Below are 24,459 nucleotides of genomic sequence, written 5' to 3'. Positions count from 1 at the left end.
CGAAAATGGCCTGCGCAGAACTTTGTCGAAGCCGAACGGTGGCCGAGATGACCTCATAATGAAATTCTGAGAACACCAAGCCCTTTGGGCTTGCCAACAAGTATTGGGGCTGTGTCTCCGCCTGTCGAATCTCACTCCAATCTGAGCAGGTGACTCTGGCTACCTGGAAATGCTGCCCCGAACCTCGATCTGAGCTCTGATACTAGTTGAAGGAGTACGAGCGGAAGTGCGACGCGAGAGAGAGTGCGAGAAGAAGAGCACGACGATATGGTGAACTCGCTCTACTGTAATGTGTAGAGCATAGTGAGTTCTTATTAGGTTTTTACAAAAGAATATGTGTACATACCTGGCGGCCCGCCCACTTACCTGGGCGACCACATTGGGCTTAATACCCCAACATCATGGACAACAGAATTGTGAGTGCACTCTGTGCTAAAAGCCCATTCTGCATCAACATCAGCAACACAGTCTCCTTTCACAGAAGACTCAACAATGGCTGCATTTGTAGTGGAACCAGCATTTGCAATGGAACCACCCTCTTTGTTTTTAGCCTCTTTGGCCTTCAACTTAGGACACGACTTGATCAAGTGATCATTAGCTTTACAATAATGGAAACGCATCTTCTTTTTGCCCTTATCACCAGAATTTCCAGACGGAATTGCTGCCCGCAGAGGCATTAGGAACAGAAGTTTTGCCACTCGCAGCAGAACCATAAGAAGTGGCTGCATTGTTGTTACCACCCTTTCTTTGAGAAGCAATAAAATCCTGTTCAATTGCACGCTGCCTAGTTCTGTTTTTTTTGGAAAGTGACTCTTGGAACAGCAATGTGCATAATGCATCAAACTTGACAACTTCAGGATTTCCTTGGGTCATCAGTCTCCAAGTACTAGCAAAAGTCTGGTAGGAATCCGGTAAGGCATCAAGAACAGCTTGCACAAGGGAACTATCTGAAATTACTTCACCTGCAGAAATAAGTTGCTCATTGATATCCTTGACACCAGCAAGGAAAGTGTCCATATCATCTTCCTCATGCATAATCTTCGACTCCAGCTCTTTACGCAGCAAAGCAATTTTAGCCTCATTGCGGCTTGCATAAAGACCTGCTAGAATATCCCAAGTCTGTTTTGCAAATTTTGCTAAACGAATGTGAGGAACAATGGTGCGCTTCACAGACAACGCAATCAATGCATGAGCCTGCGCATCCTTTACATCCTAGCGAGCTTGTTCAGCCGTAGGCAAAACAACTCTAGTAGCAGCAATCCTTGCAGCAAGACCTGATACATCCTCAACATTGCCTACATACTCAGAACCAGGACGTACATCAATGCCCTGCACAATGTTCCAGACGCCCTTTGACACAAGAATATGTTGCATCATATAAGCCCACATAGGGTTGTTGTCCCCATCCAACCTGTCCTCAACAGCAAACATCTTGAACACATCTGTGTTGTTGTTAGCCATGGTAAATGCTGCACCTAATGTGAAAAGTGCCCGAAAATAGGAGAAACGGAGCGGGAACAACACGTTCTATATAGCACAAACCGTAGAAGACTATGAGGCACCTGTTATGCAGAAAACGACACTGATCTGCACAAAATGACGAAATAGCCTATGCAGTACTGCCTGTAGTGGATACGGAGGCCGAATTGAGCCCGAATGAAAAATCTGAGCAGACTGAGCTCTACCAGTTCACTCGAAATATTTGTCGACCTACGAACACTTGCCAAAGCTCACTGAAATTAGAGAAAGTGAGCAGGCGTGTGCTGGAGCAGCTGGCGACTAAGCCCGGGAGGACGCAACCTGCTTTGATACCAATTGTTGGAATTAGGGTTGCAGAGAAACACACACAGCTTGGAGAAGACGAAGGAAGTTCAAGGCACACAATAGAGAGTGTGTTACTTAGTATGCAATGGAAAGATAGATAGCCCTAGAGTGATGGGCGTATATACAATGCTCGGGGGAAAAAACCTCCTAAAGAGGGAAAAAATGCCCCGGCGGTCCTAGCATGTTCACACACATCACTACCACATGTATATGGTAACATCTGCAATAGACATACATAGTTGGCAAAATTTTGGCAGAGTCTCCTCTGAATTGGAGCGAAAAACTCAACAATAAATCGCAATGGAGACAACAACGAATGCCCAAATGGCAAATTCGGGAATGTACTCGTCCAAAATCACTTCACAAAGTCATACACAGACCCAAACCGCTCTAGCCGGAGTATCATTCAACAACACCACAAATGACATACATATGTGAGTGAAAATTGATGCCAAAATGTGTCAATAAATGAACAATGTGTCAGAAAATCATAGCATACACAACCTGTGTAAAAGTGGGAGTCAAAACTTGACCATTAAAAAATTAGAGAGCACATTGTGGATACACATAAACCATGACGAGAATTTGGGAAAAATCCGACAAAGTTTTCCCTGAAAACTGAGCAAAAACTCAAGTACAATCTCTACTATAGACCATAACAGTACTCAATGTCAATGAGTAGGAATGCCAAAATGGCTCCACATTTTCGCATACAATGGTAATCCGCACTCAACATACATCAACGGAGTGACCACGTATAAGCAAGCACCAAAAGAGTTGCAATCCGAAGACTTGATCAATGCGAAAACAATGCTCTCAAGAGAGCTCACCGGCACTTGAAAGTGCTCGTCAAAATGCATTACAATAGGCATCAACCATGTGCCATCGTCATATGCAAACCATCCGCAAAGACCATGAATCCAAGCACAAAATCGCTGCCAAAGTATCCTGTGAAAACCTGTGAAGGAAGCTCCACATGTGTGCTTCAAAAACCGTGTCTCTCAAGAGACCGCTTCGATGGTGTGTAAACGCCTCCGTACTTCGTTGCCAAATCTACCAAAAACCCTCGAACCACAAGCTCTACACAAGCGAAAATTGCATCTTTAGCTCAGAATTTATGCACCTAACTTTGAGCACCTGCCATGCTTCCAAAAGTGCATCAAACTCGCACACTATGCGAAAACAGAAAACTTGCAATTTCTATATACAATCAGCTTGAGATGAATATCAGCAAAACGGTGAGAAATTTGCAAAAAATTTCTTTTGAAAAGTTGTAGACCACGTCGAACGGATGGGCAATCGAGGCAGAATATTCAAATATATCTTCTACAAGGAGAAATACGAATCTGAAAATAGTGTTGTTGCGTACACAGTTTTATGGACAGCACCTTCACTTACACACAATCCTTCGCACTATCTTCTAAGCTTCCACAAGAGCATACATCACTCTCAACTAAGCTCACAAGCTCCCATTGCATTCTCACAAAGATTCCAAGCTTTCTTGATCTCTCCACCGTCAAGAGCCAGCGAGCGATCGCGTCGAAACTTTCAAAGCCTTCGTGCTCTCTGCGATTACCATGCGCTCTGATACCAATTGTGAGCGCGCGAATGCGGTGTGTGTGCGAAGAATGAGAATGAGAATGTGTGTGTGTGTGTGTGTGTGTGTGAGAGAGAGAGAGAGAGAGAGAGAGAGAGAGAGAGAGAGAGAGAGAGAGAGAGAGAGAGAGAGAGAGAGAGAGAGAGAGAACACATGATGTGAGTGGAGCTCCCAAATCTCACTATATGAGCACAGTGTGAGAATAAGTGAGAGCTCCTTATTCTTTGTATGTATAAAGAATAAGGAGAGAAATGTGGGCGACCGAACACTGGCCGACGGACATGGGCAAAGCACGATGAGGCACACCGTCTTTACCTAACAACTTGCTTCTCCTCTCCCTCTCTCTCTCGGCTGCTCTGCACCCGCCCTCGCGTCCACCCGCAGCCAAAGGCCTCTCTCTCCCCCCCCCCCCTCCTTGCTCGCGCTGTTCTGCACCGCCCCTACTCGCGGCCGCTCTGCACCCACCCTCGCGCTCTCTGCAACCCACTCCCCGAAACCCTAACCTTTGCTTCCCCCCCCCCCCCCCCCCCCCCCCCCCCCCCCGCGTAGAGAGAGAATGCCCCCTTTTGCACGAGTGTAGAGAGATGAGGGAGTTGCAGCATAGAGAGAGAGTGGTCTTTTCCTAACGTAGAGAGAGAAAGAATTTTAGGCGTAGAGAGAGAGAGAGAGAGTGGATGGATTTGAGGGGTAGAGAGAGAATGCGTAGAGAGAGAGAATAGGTATGCTCGCCTAGAGAGAGAAAAAATAAATAAAAAAAGAGACCGCGACTCTTCCTCTCTCTGGTATCCCCTCTCCCCTCCCCCCCCCCGTTTGTCGTGGCCTCTCAATCATGAGAAAGCCGAATAGCAAGGATGACCCGGTGGAAGATGCCATCCAAAAATGCAAAGAAGAACTGAGCGAGTCCATCTGCAAGATCAACCGCCACCTCTTAGGTACTATTAACGGCCTCGACGCATGCGTGGCAGCACAGGAAAGAACGATACGTACACTCGAAGATCGCGTGAAGGCCCAAGATGAGGAAATCGCACTACTCAAGAAAGAGCTTGCAGAAGTGTGATCGCAGAATGTCCTCGAAGAGGGAGAACTTCAACCCTCTGTCATTGAAGAGCTTAACACGATCAAGGAACAAGTACGGGCCATCAAAGAAGGTGGGGAGCAACAAAAAAAATGACGACCTCGTGGGTGGATGTCATCACAAAGACCCAACAGAAAGCAGAAAAGGCCGAAAATGGATCGAGATTGTCAAGAAAGGGAAAGGCAAGGAAATAACTCCCACCCCCACACCAACCATCATCAACCTGACACTTGAAGAGGAGCAAAGGAGACGTGTGCGGGCCTTACACGTAAGGGTATGTGGCCTCAGAGACCAAGATAATGTAGACAAAGAGGTGAAAGAACTCATGACCTTGGTGGGGGTCAACGAGCAGACGCATACAAGGGCTTGGAGAGTGGGCACTAAGAAAAGTGGGAGCAACGGAGAAACCTCGAAGGAAAGGGCACTCATTCTCTGCTTCCCCTCCATGGAAGCGAAGAAAGACTTCTTGAAGAAGAGAGCGACTCTAAAGAAGACGGGCGTCGATTGCGTTTTACAGGGATGGAAAGGTGGTGATATTGGAGCGACGCCCCGCATGACGGTGCGAGACCTATGGGACCACACTAAAGACGGCTACCTGGAATTTTAACGGGTCACTCCGTCTTGATGTAGGGGCCTTTGAGGATAGCTTTATGGGGAGAGACATCATTTTCTACTCTGAGACGCATCAAGCACCGGGACAATCCATGCCACAGGTTAGCGGATATAGATGGGAGACAGCCTGCAGACAAGAGACCAGATCGGAGCATCGAGGACGGGGCTCAGGGGGAGTGGCAGTTCTATTTAGAGAGGAACTGCAGCCAATGATATATATAGCACGCAAGGATGAACAGGCTCGGTACATGTGGGTGAGGCTCAGGGCAGAGACGGGTAGATACCTCTACATTGATATTTTTTACTTTCCTCCTAGTACGTCAATATATACATCACCTAGAGGACAATCCCCCTTTGCTATTTTGGATAATGACATATGGGAGTTTTCTAAGGATGGTGACATTATCATACTAGGGGATTTCAATGCTAGGACTGCCCACCACCAGACAATATTTTATGATACTTCCGAAGAGATGCTCAGGGAGCTGGACGTCACAGAGATGGGTCTATCCAGACTATCACAAGATGAGGAATACACTGAGTATGGTAGATACTTGATAGATATGGGAACCACACACAGATTGGCCATTGTGAATGGCCTACAAAGATTTTCGACAGCTGGAGGTTTTACTTGTTTTCCACACCAACATGGTGCAAGCACAGTGGATTATGTTATGGCCCAGCCAGGTCTCATCCCATTCTTTCAAGATTTCATGGTGGGCACTAGGCCAGTTGGAGTAGCAGTTGATCATGCTATCATATCTTTCACCCTGACCTGTCAATTCAGCACAGATCCATTAGGTGGGGTCCCCATACACACTCGATATACCTTCATGAGGGAGACGGATTCTGTGTATATGGATGAGATATACAGGCAGCTATGCACCCGGGAGCCGGGACGGCCACTAGATGAACTCACTCAGATTTTGACAGAGACGCTCCATGATGCACCATCAGAGGCATACCCCCACAGCCAGCCCACACGGAGACGATCTAGGAACATGCCTCAGAACAGTTGGTATGATGAGGAGTGCAAAGAGACGAGGATCAAACTACAGAGGGAAGTGCTCACGGGTTTTACCACACATCGACAATCACGGATTATCTTTCGCCGCCTAGTGCGACAAAAGAAAAGGGCCTATCTATCTCACCTAGAGTGGGATCTATATTAGCTATTTATAAGTCAGGACTCAGGCGAAGCATGGAGGCTATTCCACGAGCATTCACCACCACCTGTGGTCACCTCCACTGAGACATGGGGGGAATATGCCACATCTCTCTACACAGCATCAGGGCAACCACCTCTGCCGGACGACATGCCCAGAGACATGTTCTTTCTTTACTGCTGAGAGGGTAAGGAAAGCCATTGACAGGATGAAGAAAAGGAGAGCGCATGATCATGATGGTCTGGTAGCAGAGCACTTCATCCATGCCAGGGATATGCTTGCAGAGCTCCTGGCTATGATGTTTAATCGAGCCATGTATGAAGGCTTCCCGGAGACCTGGAGTATGTCTACGATTGTGCCTATTTTCAAGTCAGGAGATCCCATGATTCCCGCGAATTATCGCACCATCATGGTTGGCCACACATTAGCTAGGTTGTATGCATCCGTCCTTGAGCAGGAGATGAGTAGATGGGCAGAGCGAGAGGGAATAAGAGCACCAAGGCAAGCAGGTTTCAGGAGAGGTTTCTCCACTCTTGACCAAATTCTGACACTCATAGCTATTATTGAGGAGGGTAGACACCATGGCAAGAGAATCTATTGTAGCTTTGTGGATTTCCGCAAAGCTTTTGACATAGTGCCGAGAGCCTGACTTATACACAGACTACAGGACATGGGTGTGCCTACAGAGCTGATATGGGGTATTCTGGCTCTATACAGGACAGTGATGGGACGGGTATGCACCACTGAGGGAATGTCTGACATGGTCCACTCCACTATTGGAGTAAAGCAGGGATGCCCACTATCCCCAACTCTTTTTGGGATGTATGTGGATGAGTTTTCAGACTATGTAGAACGGCAGGGAGACAAGGGGGCTCAGCTAGCAGGGACATGGATTCTGTCGTTACTATATGCTGATGATATTGTGCTGATTTCGGACTCCCCAGAGGGGATGCAACGTCATTTTGATGCTCTGCATACATTTGCTCGTGACAATGGATTGTCGGTCAATCTGGGAAAAACCAAGGTTATGGTGTTCAACACCACACCACAGTGGGTCAGGAGGTCGGCACCCACATTTATGTATGGCCAGGAGACTGTGGAGTACACAGATGCATATACCTATCTTGGGGTAGTATTTAGTGGACCGGTGTTTTCACTAAGGAGAGCATCAGAGACTAGACTGACGAGAGCATATGCAGCTTTGGGAGGACTGGAGAGGATGTGTTCGTAGGTTCAGTTTCAGGAACTGCGAACAAAGCTATGGCTCTTTGACACTCTAGTGACTCCAGCTACGCTCTATGGAGTTCAGGTATGGGGACCCTTAGTAGACCACCATGGGAGAGCTGGTAATACAAATGGATGGAGATGTATGGAGAGGCAGGTCTCTATGATCGCTCGGATGATTCGGGTTAAGGCCTCAGTACCACATGAGATTATCCGAGCCGAGCTAGCCGTCCCCCCCTCGTGGTGGAGGCTCTGACGAGATCAATTTCCTTTATGCACGGTTTATGGGATGTCCCCAGAGACAGATACGCTCGGCTTGCCCTGGAGTCATCTCGACGACTAGCTCTACAAGGCGATAGAGCATGTTGGTATGGACAGATGGCATCATGGTTCCAGTCGTATGGTCTCAATATGGATAGATTACCTCCGCTTCAATACTCCTTGGATGCACCCTCCTTGTCTCTTACACGGATAGAGATCACCAGGCTCATACGTCAGCATCTGATTCAACTAAATACCAAGAGCACATGGATACATCCAACACAAGAGTTGGGCACGAAGATGGCCTTCTATAGAGAGCATCTTCTCCAACTCACGGAGGACGGCTTTGTGACTAGGCCACCATACACTTATCTCATGGGATAAGATGCGCTATTGGACATATACGCACATCCTCACATCAGCTCCATATCGAGATTGGCCGATTCTGAGGGGTGCCGGCAGGAGCCAGGATATGTCACCTATGTAACTTAGATCCAGAGGCAGAAGTGCACTACACATGCCACTGCCCGGCATACTATGAGATACGCGAACGCTTCCACTGCTTGTTCAGAGAAGGGTTCGGAACTTTTTCTAGAGTCATGAGATACAAGGATTAGAAGTGTCTCGGATTGTTATTGCTAGAGCTGCGCAGACTTAGGGAGAGCTTGCTGAGGACATCAGGGGAAAGACAGTCTCAGAGACGAATCACAGAGTTCTTTACACCAGACAGAGGAGAGCAAACAGAGCAGTCATTACATCCTACTCATACTAGAGGTACACTGCTTGACAGAGCCACTGAACTTGGCAGATCCAGACGTCCACGACCTCGGGGGGTCTCCCACTACCGACGAAGGTTGCAACAGAAGATATAGATCACTCTAGCTCGACATGCAAGACGCCCAACCAGAGTTCTGACCATGGAGGAAGTCGATGAGATCCGACAATGACCGATGAGAGATTTCATCTGAACCCACAAACCCCCCCTCCCCCCCCCCCGCTCATATGTCAGCATCTGATTCAACTAAATACCAAGAGCACATGGATACAGCTAACACAGGAGTTGGGCACGAAGATGGACTTCTATAGAGAGCATCTTCTCCAACTCACGGAGGACGGCTTTGTGACTAGGCCACCATACACTTATCTCATGGGATAAGATGCGCTATTGGACAGATACGCACATCCTCACATCAGCTCCAGATCGAGATTGGCCGATTCTGAGGGGTGCCGGCAGGAGCCAGGATATGTCACCTATGTAACTTAGAGCTAGAGGCAGAACTGCACTACACATGCCACTGCCCGGCATACTATGAGATACGCGAACGCTTCCACTGCTTGTTCAGAGAAGGGTTCGGACCTTTTTCTAGAGTCATGAGATACAAGGATTAGAAGTGTCTCGGATTGTTCCTGCTAGAGCTGCGCAGACTTAGGGAGAGCTTGCTGAGGACATCAGGGGAAAGACAGTCTTAGAGACGAATCACAGAGTTCTTTACACCAGACAGAGGAGAGCAAACGGAGCAGTCATTACATCCTACTCATACTAGAGGTACACTGCTTGACAGAGCCACTGAACTTGGCAGATCCAGACGTCCACGACCTCGGGGGGTCTCCCACTACCGACGAAGGTTGCAACAGAAGATATAGATCACTCTAGCTCGACATGCAAGACGCCCAACCAGAGTTCTGACCATGGAGGAAGTCGATGAGATCCGACAATGACCAATGAGAGATTTCATCTGAACCCACAAACCCCCCCTCCCCCCCGCCTTATTCCCTTTCTCCTTAGTGCCTTAGTGTTTTAGTGTTAGTTCTTTGTAACTTGGTAATTTTCGTACTCAGACATGGTATCAGATTCACCAATTGTAACTTTTTGGTCTCATAGGTCATTTTAGCCTTTTGAAGACGTTAATATAACATTTCATTTCATTTCATTTCTACAAGAATCTATTTTCCTCTAGGCCACATTTGTCCCTTGTAGAGTGAGTTTTGTGGCCATCTTTAAATTATGTATCTTTGGGTTCTTGGCCATTGGATGTTGTGGCTAGCATGTAAGCCCTTCAAAGGATTGCATTGTAAATGAAAGGTTCAAATAAAGATTATAATTTTGCAGATCAAGAATGGGACTGATCGCATGTAAGCCCGCACATGGTTATAGATGTAAATGAAAAGTTTAAGTAAGATTCATAAGTTTGAACCTTTGAAGTTACGAAAAAGTCTGGCAGGGTAGAAAATGAAATGATTGATAGTAGTAATCGCTCTCCAAAATAACATCAAAATGGATGAATCGGATATGTACTCTCATAACAATGACAAGTTTGCTTATTTTACCAATAATGAAATATTTATCAACATAACATTGGTAGTATATTAACTTCTTACCTATTTGTATTTTACAAAAGGCATACATGAGAGGCATCAATTTTGATGGGTGGGTTCTCTTGTACCTCTACTTATCTAGCAATAGGAAAACTCAGGTTGATAAAATAAACTTCAGAATTTTAGTTAGGAAAAAATGTAAAAGCAACTCTATGACCATGCCCTTTGGGTAGGCCAAAAAGAAGTGGACAAGAGAACACAAGCAATGGTGGTGTGTTTGGCAAACTTTTGCATAGTTTGAGCACTTTGAAAGGCACTCCTTGTCCCAAAATAATTTGGAAGTTTGACTTTGTTTACCTAGTGCTAGGGAGGTTGCTAACAAGAGCAAGGATCTCCATCTAATTGTAACAATATCATTTGAAGCCCCACACAAGCTATGAAGTGACTTGCTTGTTAGCCTGTTTTAATACATAGAGGATAGAGGATGAGCTTAGAGCTCAAAGAAAACTCACACAATCAAAATAAAATAAAAGGGTGACCGACTCTTGGAGGAGATATAAAGAACGAGATAGACGTAGTGTGCCTTGAACTCACAAGCGTAAAATCCAATTCCACTGATGTCCATAAATTCTCCAATAAAGACTTCAATTTTTTTTTATTCTCTTCTCATCATGAGAACATCAAACAATTTCTTACTAAGAATTTGTATTAAAATATAATCGGTATACCAACTGAGATGATGAGAGCCAGGTCTCCCTTTGCATTGATTTGTTTAGCAGTAACAAACACTCCATCAAAGAAATCCAATCAGGTGGCTTCCCTTTCAACTATAATTTTAGTAGCGCTACTATTTCAAAATAAATTAAGCAAGTACTCTTACATGCATTGGTTGGCCCTCTGTAGGGAATTGTTCTTTACAACTTTTTAACGACTTAGTCAAAAGAGCATTGCTTGTTTTGAGTAGCAAGAAAACTAAGTACTCTTGAAAGGGGATTCTCATGCTACCATTGCCCTGTTGAAGCTTTTCTCTGCAAAAGTTGAGGATCAACTATGTCGCTTGTACCTTTATTGAAAACTGGAAAACTGGCCTAGGCTTGAGCCAACTTTGCCAAAACGAGGTAAAGTTAACTTTGGCAAGGCTTCATTTTCACTTTCTTTGAAGGACTACAGGGATCGTGCTTTTAAGCTATGTTGGCATTGCCTTTCGAGAGGAAGGCAAGACTATGCCGAGATATTTTGAGCTCATGAACACCGGGCTCAAAAATGGCAATTCATGTGGGCCACATTTTGCACACTCCTTGTTGAATGAGCCTTCAAACAAATATACGGGACTTTGTATTGGTTTAAAAAAAGATCACAAACATTGTTAATCCTCGGGTGAGGTCGGCTCTAAGTTGAATCCTCTTGAAATGTTATGAAATACATAGAACAGGGCTCTTGCTGATAAAGTTAAAATACACTACACGAGGGTGAGAAAGTGAAATACTGGTTTTCCGGTGGCAATTACACACGAGGAAGTGGAAGCTCCCCATCTCTGCGTGCAGATCAGAATTCCACCTGCATTTCTCAATATTCAAGGTATCGTACATGCATATCTTACTAATCTCGTTAAACGCAGCAAATTATTGTCGTTTCTTTCGTTTCTTGAAGCTGCAAGGAAGCCCACTTTTCTGTGTCACATTGAGTGCAATGGAAGCTTACTTACAATGCGATTAGCTTCTCGCACTCTGTGATAAAATTAGGCTATAATCAAAGCTCGTTAAAAATGAGCTTTGCACCATTCTGTGAAATGGGTAATTTGGAATCTTGCATTCTTCAACTGAAGCTCACCACATTCTTGCAGTTTGGAGATCTTCAGAAAATGGACATCACTCGAGGAACCACGAGGAAGCGAAGCCCATCTTTCTCTAAATCATTGCCAGGACTAAAATCCAAACTTGTACCATCGTGGCCATTGCTTCATAAGATGTGGAGAGTTGGTGTTATGTACTTCAAGTCGGAATGCAAACGCCGTGCTTGCCTCCTTCTGGCTCTCGTCTTTATTTTGTGTGCACTTTGTGCAGGTATTTTCTTTACCCGTAGAAGTGTCATTGACTTATTCTGAGGTTGTATTAGAATTCAAAGTCATGGCAGGTATATAACGGTCTCAAGCTGCACCCACTATTGGGCACTGATGACATTAGTGGGAAGGGTTTTAGTATTCAGTCAATGCAATGCATGATGAAGCTGATGATATAGCTTTTGTGGACGACAACAATTTCTCATTTTATAATGGTGAATTTGGGCTTATCCTGGATTCATCTAGGTATACATTTACTTCTAAAGCCGCACCTCTATTTCTAGACGTGTACAGCAAAAATTAAAATGGTTTCAGTCAGCTGGTTTTTCTTTTTATTTCAAAAAAACGAACAAAATTTGTTGCCATGATACACAAAGTGGACTTCTCAACAAGGTCCTTTCTGGTGTTAGATTGGCCAGAGAATCTCCTTTCTCGCATGTTTTTATTAAAGCATAGGACTAATGTGAATAGAAGATCTTTATTTTCTGTATGAGGATGATCTAGAAAAAGAGGAAGATATGATTGTTTACAGTAATAGTTGGTTGCGCACACACACCCCACTCCTAGATTAGTGACCCCTAAATTTACCGAGACACAAGCAAGACAGATTTATTGTGAAGGCTTATTACCTGGAGACAGATAGAAGAACATTGAATTTTTCTTCTCCAGTTTATTACCCTTCTAATCTTTCTAATCAAAAGTGTCCCATGTTCTATTGATTAAGGGGACGGGGATTTTTTTTTCGGGGGTGGGGGCGGGGATCAATCCTTCTATCAGATTCTCTCACCCTACCTCTTAGTAATTCCAAGTTATTCAAGTACAGTTTCAGTCGTTGTGCAGTCTTTCTTTGCAAATATTATGTTGTATTATCTTCATCCTTTCTGTTGTGGTACATTAACTGCCTATCGTGATTCATGCTTTAAAGGAATAAGTAAATTGTGGACAAAACTCTATGGTGCATGTTTCCAATGAATTGGTCTAACGGTAAGGCTCATCCTACGGGTTGTGGGTTCAAATCCCCCGTTGGCTTCCCTCTAGAGGGACATCTTGTGCTCACCTGGTGTTCATGTTGATAGTGCTCTTGCCCTTGAACACTAGAGTGCATCCTCCTCCTGGGGTAAATCACCCGGAGGAGGTTCCTAGCTTGTTGCTACAAGTTCTCTCCGTTGTTCCCAGTACATGTGGTGCATCAATTAGGTGGCCATGGTGATGCCCATGCGTGGCTCTTGCCCGATGGTACGCGGCCCTTGCCCGACCATGTTTCATGGCTAATATTTGGAAGGGATAAGCACCTCCCCCTGCGGGCCCTCTGGTGTGTTGTTAAAAAAAAAAACTCTATGGTGTACACCATAATAAATCAGTGCCAACTTTTATCAAGTCTGCAAATTAGCCAGGATTATACCCTTTGCGTCTAAGGCTTGGCCTTGTCTTGATGTTTATGTTTGAGAGGGATGCTTATGATATTGCCTAAGTTTTCTGAACAAAATTCGGGGCGCGGTACCCTTCCATTGCAATTTTCCATGGTTATCTTATCTTGCTGCGTTCTACTACCTAAGGGAGGATGTTAGTGAAGTAAATGGTAGCGAACACCAACATAATATACTTCATTAGTGGCCACTAATGTTTCCTAGGGTGGTGGTCACTCTCAAGTGCAAGTTCCTTTGTGATCTCGTGTGCTTATTTTCTTAAGAGTCACAAATATGGACAGTGGCTGCTTGACCGGGAGGGTTTTGATGTTTGCTTATGAATATGTTGGCATAGAAAATAGTTCACTGCAAATATTGTGGTGTGAAATGGAAGAGGATGAACTTCTGTTCTGTGAATTTATAGTGCACATAATTTGAGTGCTTATTTAAGGAGAGGATCTTTGAGATTTTCTTTTACAGTTTAACACAAAAGCTTGGTTACAAGAGTTTTTTTGGCCCCTTTTTTGTGAAGTTTTAATTACAATGGATGTGTATACGTGTTTGATTATCCCAAAAGAATTGGGTTTCCTTTTGTAAAGTTTGATTCAAAAGCTGCATGTGGTTGCTTTGGATAAGCAATGGATGTGTAGATGTGCTTGATTTATGCCCAAAAGAATTGGGTTTCCTTATGTGAAGTTTGATTCGAACGTTGAATGTGTTTGCCTTGGACTAGGAATGTTCGTGCTTCTTTCATACGTGCAAAGGGACTTTTCCACTGCATTATCCAAAAAGGACGTAAAAGGCTTTCATCGGGCTGCTTGGATGTTTGTTTTGATGGTGGTCGTAGCAGCTCCACTGTTTGCAGTTTATGAGTACATGCAGGTAATAATTTTCCTCTTTCTTCATGATGTCAAGGAAGTCTCCTTGTTGAGAATGAATAATGTTTTATGCATAAATATTATAAACCGTCCTTATCTGCTCAAAGATAGTCTTTTGTGTAGAATGTCATTCCACTTGCTTCTTTGAAGGCATTTGTGCTAACCAGGACTCCTTTGAAGACATTTGTGCTGACCTGCATCAGTATCTGCAAAACCTTTGTACCCTGTGCATAGTTTTCACACACATGAGAAAAGTCAAATTACACTAATATATTTATTTTTTTGACACGGACAGACCAAAGTATATCTGCAAAAGATTGACATTTCACTTTGTGGTAATCACATATTGCATTTGGAAAGCTTTTTTTGGCGAAATCACAATCTACAAGTGGTCAATTCTGTGTGCATAGGCCAATATAGTTGACCAGACTCAGGTAAAATCAGCTCCTTGGTCCCTTTAGACTTCTCAATGCCATAAGAAACTACTCATGGACAGACTTATTATGCTAAGAAAGTCTTTGCACCCACATTGTCCTTGAGCGAAGCAAAACTTGTCACTGATGCATAGGCTTGCAAGTAGGTTCATATTGTGCATCTAGACCACCGTGTTTTGATTAGTAACTGATTATTGGTTCCTGCAGGGTCTTCTTGGTTTGGAATGGAGGATTTGGCTGACAGACTTGTTACTTGCAGACTATTTCAGTACGTCTCTTCTTATATCATGTTTTGTTTTTCCAAATAAATATGAATTGTGTTGGAGAAAAACCCAGTGTGCAAGTAGCAGCGAACGATCAGAGTTCAAATTTGCTCAATTGATCTCAAAGTCATGTTCATGCTTGAAATTCTCTCAAATAATTTTAGTATATGAGGGGTGACTAATTCCAAATTCTGCCAGCTGATAGAGCATATTTTGACATGAAGATGGATGGCAAACTAGACAATCCAGATCAACGCATATGTGAGGATGTTGCAAGCTTTGTAGGAAATGCTGTTGATATCATCACGCTCACAAGTGGAAAGGTTCTCAAAATTTTTGCCTTTACAGGTGTATTATGGTAATTGTTTAGCTTTTCATATCAACCATTTATATGACTTCTGTGGCTTTTGGTGCAACCTCTTTGTTGATTTTTATTTCTCAGTTCTGTTGTTTGTTCCATATTGCAACAATGCAGGTCCATTTCTCCGCAACTTGTCTTCTTCTTGTTCTTCTACTCATGCATAGGGACCTACCTTACGGTTCGTTTTTTTGGTGAAAAGACTATGCAGCTGAAGCTCCAGGCAAGGTTCTTTTCTGCCTTTTCTGATTTTTATCAACTTTCAATTGGTACAAATTACGAAGGGGCAGCTTCACTGAAAATAAGCTTTTTGGTACTTGTATTGTGGCGTACCCAAATGTAGAGCAAGATTGAGACCAAATGAGCGTACCTTCCTCTTGTCAGGCACCTCCTTATATTACCAATAGAGACTGCATGCCAAGAACTGAGTGTCCTCCCACACTAGGTGGTCGGACACCTACACCACACCTCCCTCCTTAGGGAGAAAAAGATGAACATCTTTTTACAAGTTTTGGGCTGAGAATGGAATGAGAGGCTGGGACCAACTCCAACGCCTCATATGGGGGGAGTGGTCATACAACGGCTTAGGGGCTAAGGGGCTGAGCTTGGGGGACTAGATTCGTCATGATGCCTATCATCATCAAGGCATGGAACTCATACATCTCGCTCATGCAAACATTAGGTCGCTATCCCAATGTAATGGACAAGACGAGGAAGGACAAACTGTGGGCTAATTTTTGCGACATACATCCATCTCCATAAAGGGGTTCGGTGTGATCTAATAAGACAAAGACTAGGAAAAAACTACTACAGAGAAAGAGACCTTAAAACTTAAACTGAATCATGGAGCTTGACTGCTACTTATGCAAATGAAAAGACAAGGCACCTCTGCACCAAAGATGCAGCAACTCCTATGTCTGTGAACAACCGCATGAATATGGTTCTTGATTTTGTACTTCTTCTAGAACTCGACACGTGTGAGCGAACACCATTGAGCATGCAGCAAATGCCAATGACTAACATTTGAGAGCAAAAGCAAGACTTGAGAGCGGTTATCAATGGCCTGATCGGGCATGCCATTGAGGCTCGGGCAGCACCTTGAACTGCGCCCCTCAGTAGTATCTTCACTGGCACCGTCAGCTCACTAGGAAAATCTGATTTAGGAAGATCAACTGCCACGTTGACAGCATGTAGAAGATAGGGTGGCGGGTAGCAAGGAAAATCGGTAGCAATGGATGACGCTGCAGTTACGACAGATCTCTGGCAGGTCCTCCAGTTGGGTGTGAGAAGAGCGGCAACCAGCTGGGTGCAACTAGTTGTTCACTGGCACTGATTTGACAAGCGGCAAGCAGGATACCATGCAATTAACTGCAGTGTAGGCTAGCTGAGGACCGAGGTGCTTGCATCATTGAGAGGTCCCGAAGCCGATGCAGTACTGCAAGTTGGGGGAGAGGGGTGCTTTAATCTGGGAGGGAGTTGGGCGAGGCAGGCGACAACGATGGCACCCTTCAGGAGCTTGTTGGTTGTTCTGCTGCACGTAGCGATGGTTCAACTGGCCGCAGCAGCGAGCGAGGCTAGGTGGTCGATCACGGCCATGCGACAGTGTATGGCGATAATTCGGCACCATCGAATAACAGGAGAGAATGCAGGTGTCGGCAGCAGGAGTTGGGGCTGCGTCAAAGAAGGGTGTGAGCACTAGGGGCCAAGGGCACCAAATGAGGCCTCTGTGCATATAGGATGGCAGCGGTAGCCCTTCTCTAAGCAACACTCTCTCTCTCTCTCTCTCTCTCTCTCTCTCTCTCTCTCTCTCTCTCTCTCTCTCTCTCGCTCTCTCTCTCTCTCTCTACCCAGTGTCAAGCAGGAATGCCATCGGCGCTGTCGTAGGGATTCCCCAAGAAAATAAAGAAAAGGTTTCTAACCAACCCTTGCCCGTCAACTCCACCAATGTGGCGTACCCAAATGTAGAGCAAGATTGAGACCAAATGAGCGTACCTTCCTCTTGTCAGGCACCTCCTTATATTACCAATAGAGACTGCATGCCAAGAACTGAGTGTCCTCCCACACTAGGTGGTCGGACACCTACACCACAGTATCAAGAGAGCTCCCGTGCATATTAAGAATGTTGATGGTTACTACATAGGGAACTATTTCACCAAGATGAAGTATCTACATAGGGAAATGTTGGATTGTTACTACACAGGGAACTTTCGCCCCAAGATGAGGTTTATATATGCAGAGAATTTTTAAGTTTTTCCGCTTGAGTTTTGTTTAATTTGCACCTTTTTTACTGTGAACTACCTATATTGGTAGTCTCAGACAAATGGAGGGAATGGGAAAGGAGGGATAAACAAATGTGGGCTGTTGACAAAAAGGAAGGAGAAAAGAGTTCTCTGGTCATGCAAGGAGAGAAGGATCGCATGCGGGTTGTGCAGGGCATAAAAAACTGAGGGATTGCAAATGCCATAGGTCATAAATAGCCACAGACCCAAGTAATAGCAGGTTGGGTATATTCTTATTTAGGGCTTCTCCAGAATTGCTTCTGATGTGAAGCGGAATCATGATGTTTTGTTTGGTAAAAGACCACTTTCAGCCAATTAGTCTCCTGAGCTTTGAGGCTCGAGTTGTGTTAAGTCTACTTCAGGACTTTTTGACTGGGTTATTTTACACAGGAGAGGAAGTTGTGAGCTTTTCTTGATTTAGTTGTGTCAGATGCACGTCCACAAATACTCTTATACACACTCCACATTCCGCTATCCAGTCATAAAGCATGGACCTCACAGGTGTATGCTCAGCCATTGTTAAGTGGGGAACAAAGTATGATATCTAGTTCTATAGCCACGACTCAGCATGCATGACTATGGTGGGAATTTGAAGTATCATATTACAGGTGATGGAATTGATGATCATGTTGTTACTTACGTATCAGTATCATAACTTCATAACCATTAAAATGAAGTAGGGTATGTACATGGATGCATTGAGGCCATGGACATCGATTTTCCTGTGTTTGTACCTGGTTGGTCTGACCCTGATAATTAGATGTCTTAAGAGGACCTTTTAAGATTCATCCCAAGTAGCCAACGGTAATTTGAAAAGTAGTTGCTATAAATTGCAGCACAGACTATCACCAAATCCTTCATGAACTATAGCCAAGAAGTTTTTTTTATGAACTACCCCTGCCTGTTCCTTTTGTACATCAGGGTTTGCAAATGGAAGCAGATTTTCGGTATTCTCTTGTGAGGATTCGTGATAATGCAGAGTCTATTGCCTTTTATCGTGGGGAAAAACATGAAGTTAGTTCAATTCAGGTATGTTCTATGTGCTGGCATGCTGCATGTGTGAATGGTGGTTTGTTGGAGTTGGCAATAACATCTTGCTTTGGTCTGCTTCACAGGGTTTTTTCTCCATTCTAGTAGGAAATACTCGGGAGCTTTTGGTATGGTGGCGGCATCTTGCACTGTTCAGCAATGCATACGAGTATGCAGTTATCATAATTCCAAGTTTGATCATAGCTCCTCGATATTTTGCTGGAGAGGTAATTGGCTTAGCTTTCGTTTTGTTTGCGGTTGTGAAGGATAGCAGCTTATCACATCAATACATCAGGTGGAGTTTGGTGTCATCTCGCAAACAGGGTTTGCATTCAAGAGCATATTGACTGCCTTGTCCATGATCGTGCTGAAGTTTGATAGATTCAGGTAGGCATTCTTCTTGCACAGGGTGATAGAATGGTAGTCATGCTGAATCGATATTTGTAGTCATCATGGGATGGTGCTGTTGTTTATAGTCCCCCCAAGACTGTGGCCTCCCTATGCTCACTTTACCGAGGAGTTTCCTGTCAAAGAGGCAAAGCAGTTGCGGGCCCCCAAAGTCTTTGGGGGCAACCCCATTATCATAAGGATTTGATAGCTGTGGAAATCTAGTTTTGGGTTTTTGTGGGAAGTGCTTTACTTCTTGCATAAAGGCGAAAGATTCCTGGCCATTTTGGATGTAATTTTACACTTAAGGATGTCTTTAAATATTGCTATGTTGCTTGTCTTTGCATTCCTGCATCTCTATGGAGACATCTTCTTTGCTGGCAATCCGTGCATTTTTCTTGCTTAGTAGTGTCATGTTTGTGAAGTATGCGAAGTGGTGTTCAGTTCCTGCATCACCCCAAGTCTTCTTTGCTGACAGTGGCTGTTTTCTTTGCTAAAAGTGGCCTTGCAGCACAAACAGAGCGTTTGGATGGTTTACTTGAAGCTTTGTTGGAACACGGCAGCATCCGGCTTGCAGCACAACGTAATAAGAGGCAGTCTGCAGTTGTCGAATTGGATAGCTATAATGGTGTCACTTCACCTTTGTTACAGGATGCAATAACTCCTGGTAATTTGATGCATTTGTGCAAAATATGACACGCTTTCCTTGCATTGGTGTATCTAGGATCATGTCATATCAGCAACATTGGAAGTGTGCAGAAGGGTGTAAAGCATCATTGTAATGGAGTGTCATTTCTTCCTTTTTTGACAGGCCTTATAGAAAGGGAGGTTGGACCTGGGCTTGTCGTAAAAGACTTGAGTCTATACACTCCAAACTTGAGGACCTTGTTGATAAAGAATCTGAATTTGAATCTTGGGTCGGACGAGTCTTTACTGATCATGGGTGCGTCAGGATGTGGCAAGTCGTCATTTTTACGAGCTGTTGCAGGCCTTTGGAACCGTGGGGAGGGATTGATTCAAGGGCCCACTCAGAGGGATACGTTCTTTCTCCCGCAAAAGCCATATATGCCGCTTGGAACCTTGCGAGAGCAGTTGCTTTTCCCATCTGCTGAGCTCGTAGCGGGGATTCTGGATGAGGAGAGGTTAATCACGCAGCTTGAACAAGTGGCACTGGGTGATCTCTTATTGAAAGTTGGGGGTTTGAATGCTGAGTGTGATTGGGGGGGAATCTTGAGCGCAGGTGAGCAGCAGCGGCTTGCATTTGCACGGTTGTTCCTGCATGAGCCCATCATGGCTTTCTTAGACGAGGCCACGAGTGCGCTTGATATTGCTAACGAGGCCAGGCTATATGAAATGTTAAAGCAGAGGATTCCCAGCTACATATCTGTTGGGCACAGAAGCTCTCTAGTGAAGTTCCACACATATGTGTTGAAGTTGGATAGCGGCGATCAGTGGATGTTGTACACCAGAAAGCACTATGAGAGTTTGCTCGCACCGTCGTAAGAGGAGGCAAGGATGCTGCACAGGCTTCTTCAATACAGAGCCCTTTAAAATCATATTTTTCCCAAGGCTGCACTTCACAACCTTTGAGATGGTCTCTCTTCTTCCAGTTGAGGCGGTGGCATCAGAGGTTTACTCCTGCTTTAGAGCAGGGAAGAAGAGGAGAAATTTAACATAGTAGGAACGATCCCAAGAAGAAGCAGCAGAAGAGACCTCAAAGATTTCATGGCGAGTCTTGAACTCAAAGCCATGAGAGGTGTTTTGATCCTTCATTTGTCGTAGTCACAACTATATTCATCACCTGCCAAGATCTTTCCATGCATTTTCAAAATTGGTGGGACTTTTAATCTTCCTTCAATCATTTTGAAAGGTTGTCTTACTTGTTAGAACTATGGGTAACATTGTTGTATGTACCTTTTACAAGGGGCAGATACATTTTTTTATGGTTGCATTGATCCACTTCCGTTACATCTAGTACAGGCTTTTGGCAAGATTGTTGATTGTGTATAGGCTACATCTAATTCGAGAACTACAAAAATTTCATTGGTCTTGATAGAAAGGGAGAAAGATGTCGGTTAAACCATGCCAAAACTCAAAAAAGCATATTGTTTTGAGTCATGAAAAACTCGTATGTTTTTAATGCCTCAATGTTTATAATACCTTGCATAGTCACTGCAGCATGCTTAGGATATTTGTGCAATTTTTGCGGTTGTCATTTGTGAGCATTATGGTATGACCGATCTTTATGTAAGGGTTTTAGAATCAGACCATCTATAGAACCTCGTTCCCAAAGCATAGCTCGCTTTTTTTTTTAAAATCAATTATTGTGCTTCCTAGTTAGTCTCTTGGATTCTTTGGCATGATTTGCCTTCTCTCTTTGTCATTGAAATGCAACCTTCTATGCAAGTAATTGAAGTTGTTTTTGCTCTTCTTCAATCCTTCTATTCCTTGGCTTTTGCAATCTCATCGTTCTTAACATTCTTGGGTTGCATGGTTTCAATGTATGCAAAAATGTAAGTATCAAGTTGTTTGTATAGTCCATGAATGCTTTGTGAGGTGCTTGTCTCACAAAATCCTCTAACATTGGCACACATAGAAGGTCAATGATTCGAGTTTTCTCTTCAATAGGTTGGTCCATTTCCAACATTAGGTGCTCAAAGATGGTTTTCCATTCTCATTGCCACATGCCCATGCTTTATTTTCTTTTTGATGCACACCTTTTGAGTGCCCTTGTTGGTTATCTTGCCAACACACTCATTGATGAGATGGTTTTTGTGCTTGTTGATGTTCCTCTAGATGTCATTGATGCCTCTATTGATGAAATGGTTGCTCCAATGTTGCTATATCTTTAGAGGAAATTTAGAATAGAGATTTTGTTAAAGGTTGATGTTTCTAGCCAAGTATTTGTTATCATGTAGATTAGTACTTGCTAGAAAAATCCCTTCTTGCACCAATTGCATCAGATTTATTTGATGTGTTGACTGACTTTGTGGAGATGACAAATTTTGTGACATGTATTCCTTTGAGCTCTCCTTGTATTTATTCTCCATTGAGTGCAAAACAAGATAGCTTCGTCCTCTATATCTCCATCCATTTTAGTGCTTAACACTTGAGATTAGTTTCATCTATTTCATGACAGAAGTCCTTGGAAATATTTATGTGATTGCATGAAATGCCTTCAAATTTGATTGCGAAGTGATTATGGCCAGGTTCTTGTGGCACAAAATCAAAACTTTATGTTTTCTTTTGTTAAAGACAATTGTAAAGAGCATGCCACCATAGTTGCAAGCTCTTTGTTGCTAGCTTGAGTAGAAGCTATCCTTTACTATCAGGCAGCCTTGTCATTGGGGATTTTTATTTTTCAATGATCAAAAGATAGAAACATCCAAGGACTGAAGCTTGTGTGCTATATGTGAGGGCAACGTGATGATGTCTACACCTACATCATGTGATCTTGTCATGACCTCTAAGGACACATGATTTCCATGTCCATCAAGGATTTAAATATGTGTGTTATGAAAGCCCATGTCTAGCATGATAGCATTTTGGAAGTAATACAACCATGCTTGGAAAAGCTCATTGGTCATCTATGCCTTCTTTTGCATTGCCATTGCTACCCCTCCTTCACAATCTTGTATGTAGTTACCATTGAATTTTTGACTATCTTTAAATATATAGTTAGAAGGAATGGCTTGCCGTGTGACGTTAATGCAACATAATAATGTCATCCATTCTTGTGCATCACAAATGATGCCATACAAAGCCTTTGTTCCCTTCTTTGTAAGGATTCTCATATTTTTATCACTTGAGCCTTGAAATCCAACCTCATATGCATTCCATATGGGGGTTACCTTCAAGTTTTCAACCTGTGTCTTTTTCCTTCGATTTTTTCAAAGAATGGGTGACAATACATGCACTCATCCACAACAACATGCACGGCCACCATGTTTGAGAACGAGCTGAGAGATACACAAGAACTCCATGAGTTGAGAGTGTCTTTCCAACAAACACACTTTACACTCATAGGGTGCCATGGAACCCATAGCTAATAGCATGCATTGGTTGTCGACCAAAGCCCTTGACTCATAAACTATTTGAAAAACCTGTCTACACCATGCATTGATCACGACCTTAAATTGTATTATAGATTACTTGGAACAAAACAAGGCTTGTGCATTTTTATAGGTAATTTTACATGGCTTTTGCTACAGCTTCATGGTTGGATATGGGAGTACTAGAATAATTATAAGCAGGCAATGTACGAGGGAGATGACATAAACTTTTGTATTGTGGAGTAGGATAAGTTTTAATTAGTTGTGTAGTACTGCCTTGTTGTATGCAAGTGTGGGAGTTCTTTGTGTAATTGGAACCGTGGTTAAATAAGATGGCTTGCTTCGTCACAATTGGGTAAGGTAAGGAAGATACAAGCATATTCTAACCGATGGTTTTTGGTGGTTGTAAATGCAATTTTGTTTATTTTTTTGTTGTTCATGCTTGCTTGATCTGTGCACATATGCATCATGATTCTAAAGCGGCCTTGCTCTTTTTTTTTGCAAGTGTGGAGCTAAATTTAAAGATATGAAGGGAAATGTTCCACATTTGCTCCACGTTTCAAATTTTACCTATATTTGGAACACAATGACGTTTTTTTTTCAATGCAACATGATTGTATCTAAAATTTATCTTTATATATAGGGATTCATACTTTTATTGGCTCCATTACCCTACATGCCTGGTCCTACCTGCATAAAATTGTTGTTGCTGGAGTAGCCTGAGTGACATCTTTGCTTCTTCTACATGCTACAACAAATGTTGGCTTCACATGCACCTTTAGAGAGAAGTGGGAAAGTAAGGGAACATGGAGTAAAGGAGGCAATAAAGGCATGGCCCGTATTTAGAGAAAATCTTTAGATACAATCATGTTTCATTGAAACAAAAGGTCAAATTTGAAACATGGAGCAACTACAAAAAGTGTCCATGTCTTCAAATTTATCTCCACACCTACAAAACAGAAGAAGCAAGCCACCTCAATACTATGACACATACGTGCACAAATCAAGTGAGAAAAACAAAAACAAATTCAAAATATTTTGCATTTACAACCAACAACAGACATCATTTATACCACACACGTATCTTACCTACTTTACCCTATGATTAGTCATGCCAGTGTATACAATCAGGGTTGCACTTCCAAAAATAACTTCCACACTTGCATACACCAAGGTAGTACCTACACAGCCTATTAAAACTTCTTCTACCCACAACACAAAAGTTTATGTCATCTTCCT

General features: G+C 43.5%; 1 protein-coding gene across 1 annotated transcript; it reads left to right on the top strand.

The window, feature by feature from the left end:
• Window positions 1–10,034: 10,034 nt before the first annotated feature.
• Window positions 10,035–21,247, top strand: LOC147441202 (uncharacterized). Its single transcript, XM_086483403.1, has 12 exons — window positions 10,035–10,072; window positions 11,554–11,653; window positions 11,919–12,138; window positions 14,274–14,422; window positions 15,060–15,120; window positions 15,314–15,473; window positions 15,591–15,696; window positions 18,674–18,781; window positions 18,868–19,008; window positions 19,077–19,168; window positions 19,669–19,835; window positions 19,980–21,247. The coding sequence occupies exons 1-12, from the start codon at window positions 10,035–10,037 to the stop codon at window positions 20,669–20,671; spliced, it is 2,034 nt and encodes a 677-aa protein (XP_086339529.1). The 3' UTR covers window positions 20,672–21,247.
• The last annotated feature ends 3,212 nt before the right edge of the window (window positions 21,248–24,459 follow it).

The sequence above is a fragment of the Adiantum capillus-veneris genome, chromosome 15 (genome assembly GCF_014529385.1).
Source record: "Adiantum capillus-veneris isolate H3 chromosome 15, ASM1452938v2, whole genome shotgun sequence".
Classification (NCBI taxonomy): Eukaryota; Viridiplantae; Streptophyta; class Polypodiopsida; order Polypodiales; family Pteridaceae; genus Adiantum; species Adiantum capillus-veneris.
The sequence above is the reverse complement of the archived record's forward strand: the minus strand, read 5'-3'. Positions and strand labels throughout refer to the sequence as shown.

What these genes read in the sequence shown, in the direction of transcription:
- LOC147441202 (XM_086483403.1), top strand. Translation starts at nt 10,035, where the DNA reads ATGGATGAATCGGATATGTACTCTCATAACAATGACAA. An exon ending in GCCTTTACAGGTGTATTATG is followed by an intron (nt 15,474 to 15,590) that starts GTAATTGTTTAG and finishes GCAACAATGCAG; the next exon opens with GTCCATTTCTCCGCAACTTG. An exon ending in CTCGATATTTTGCTGGAGAG is followed by an intron (nt 19,009 to 19,076) that starts GTAATTGGCTTA and finishes TCAATACATCAG; the next exon opens with GTGGAGTTTGGTGTCATCTC.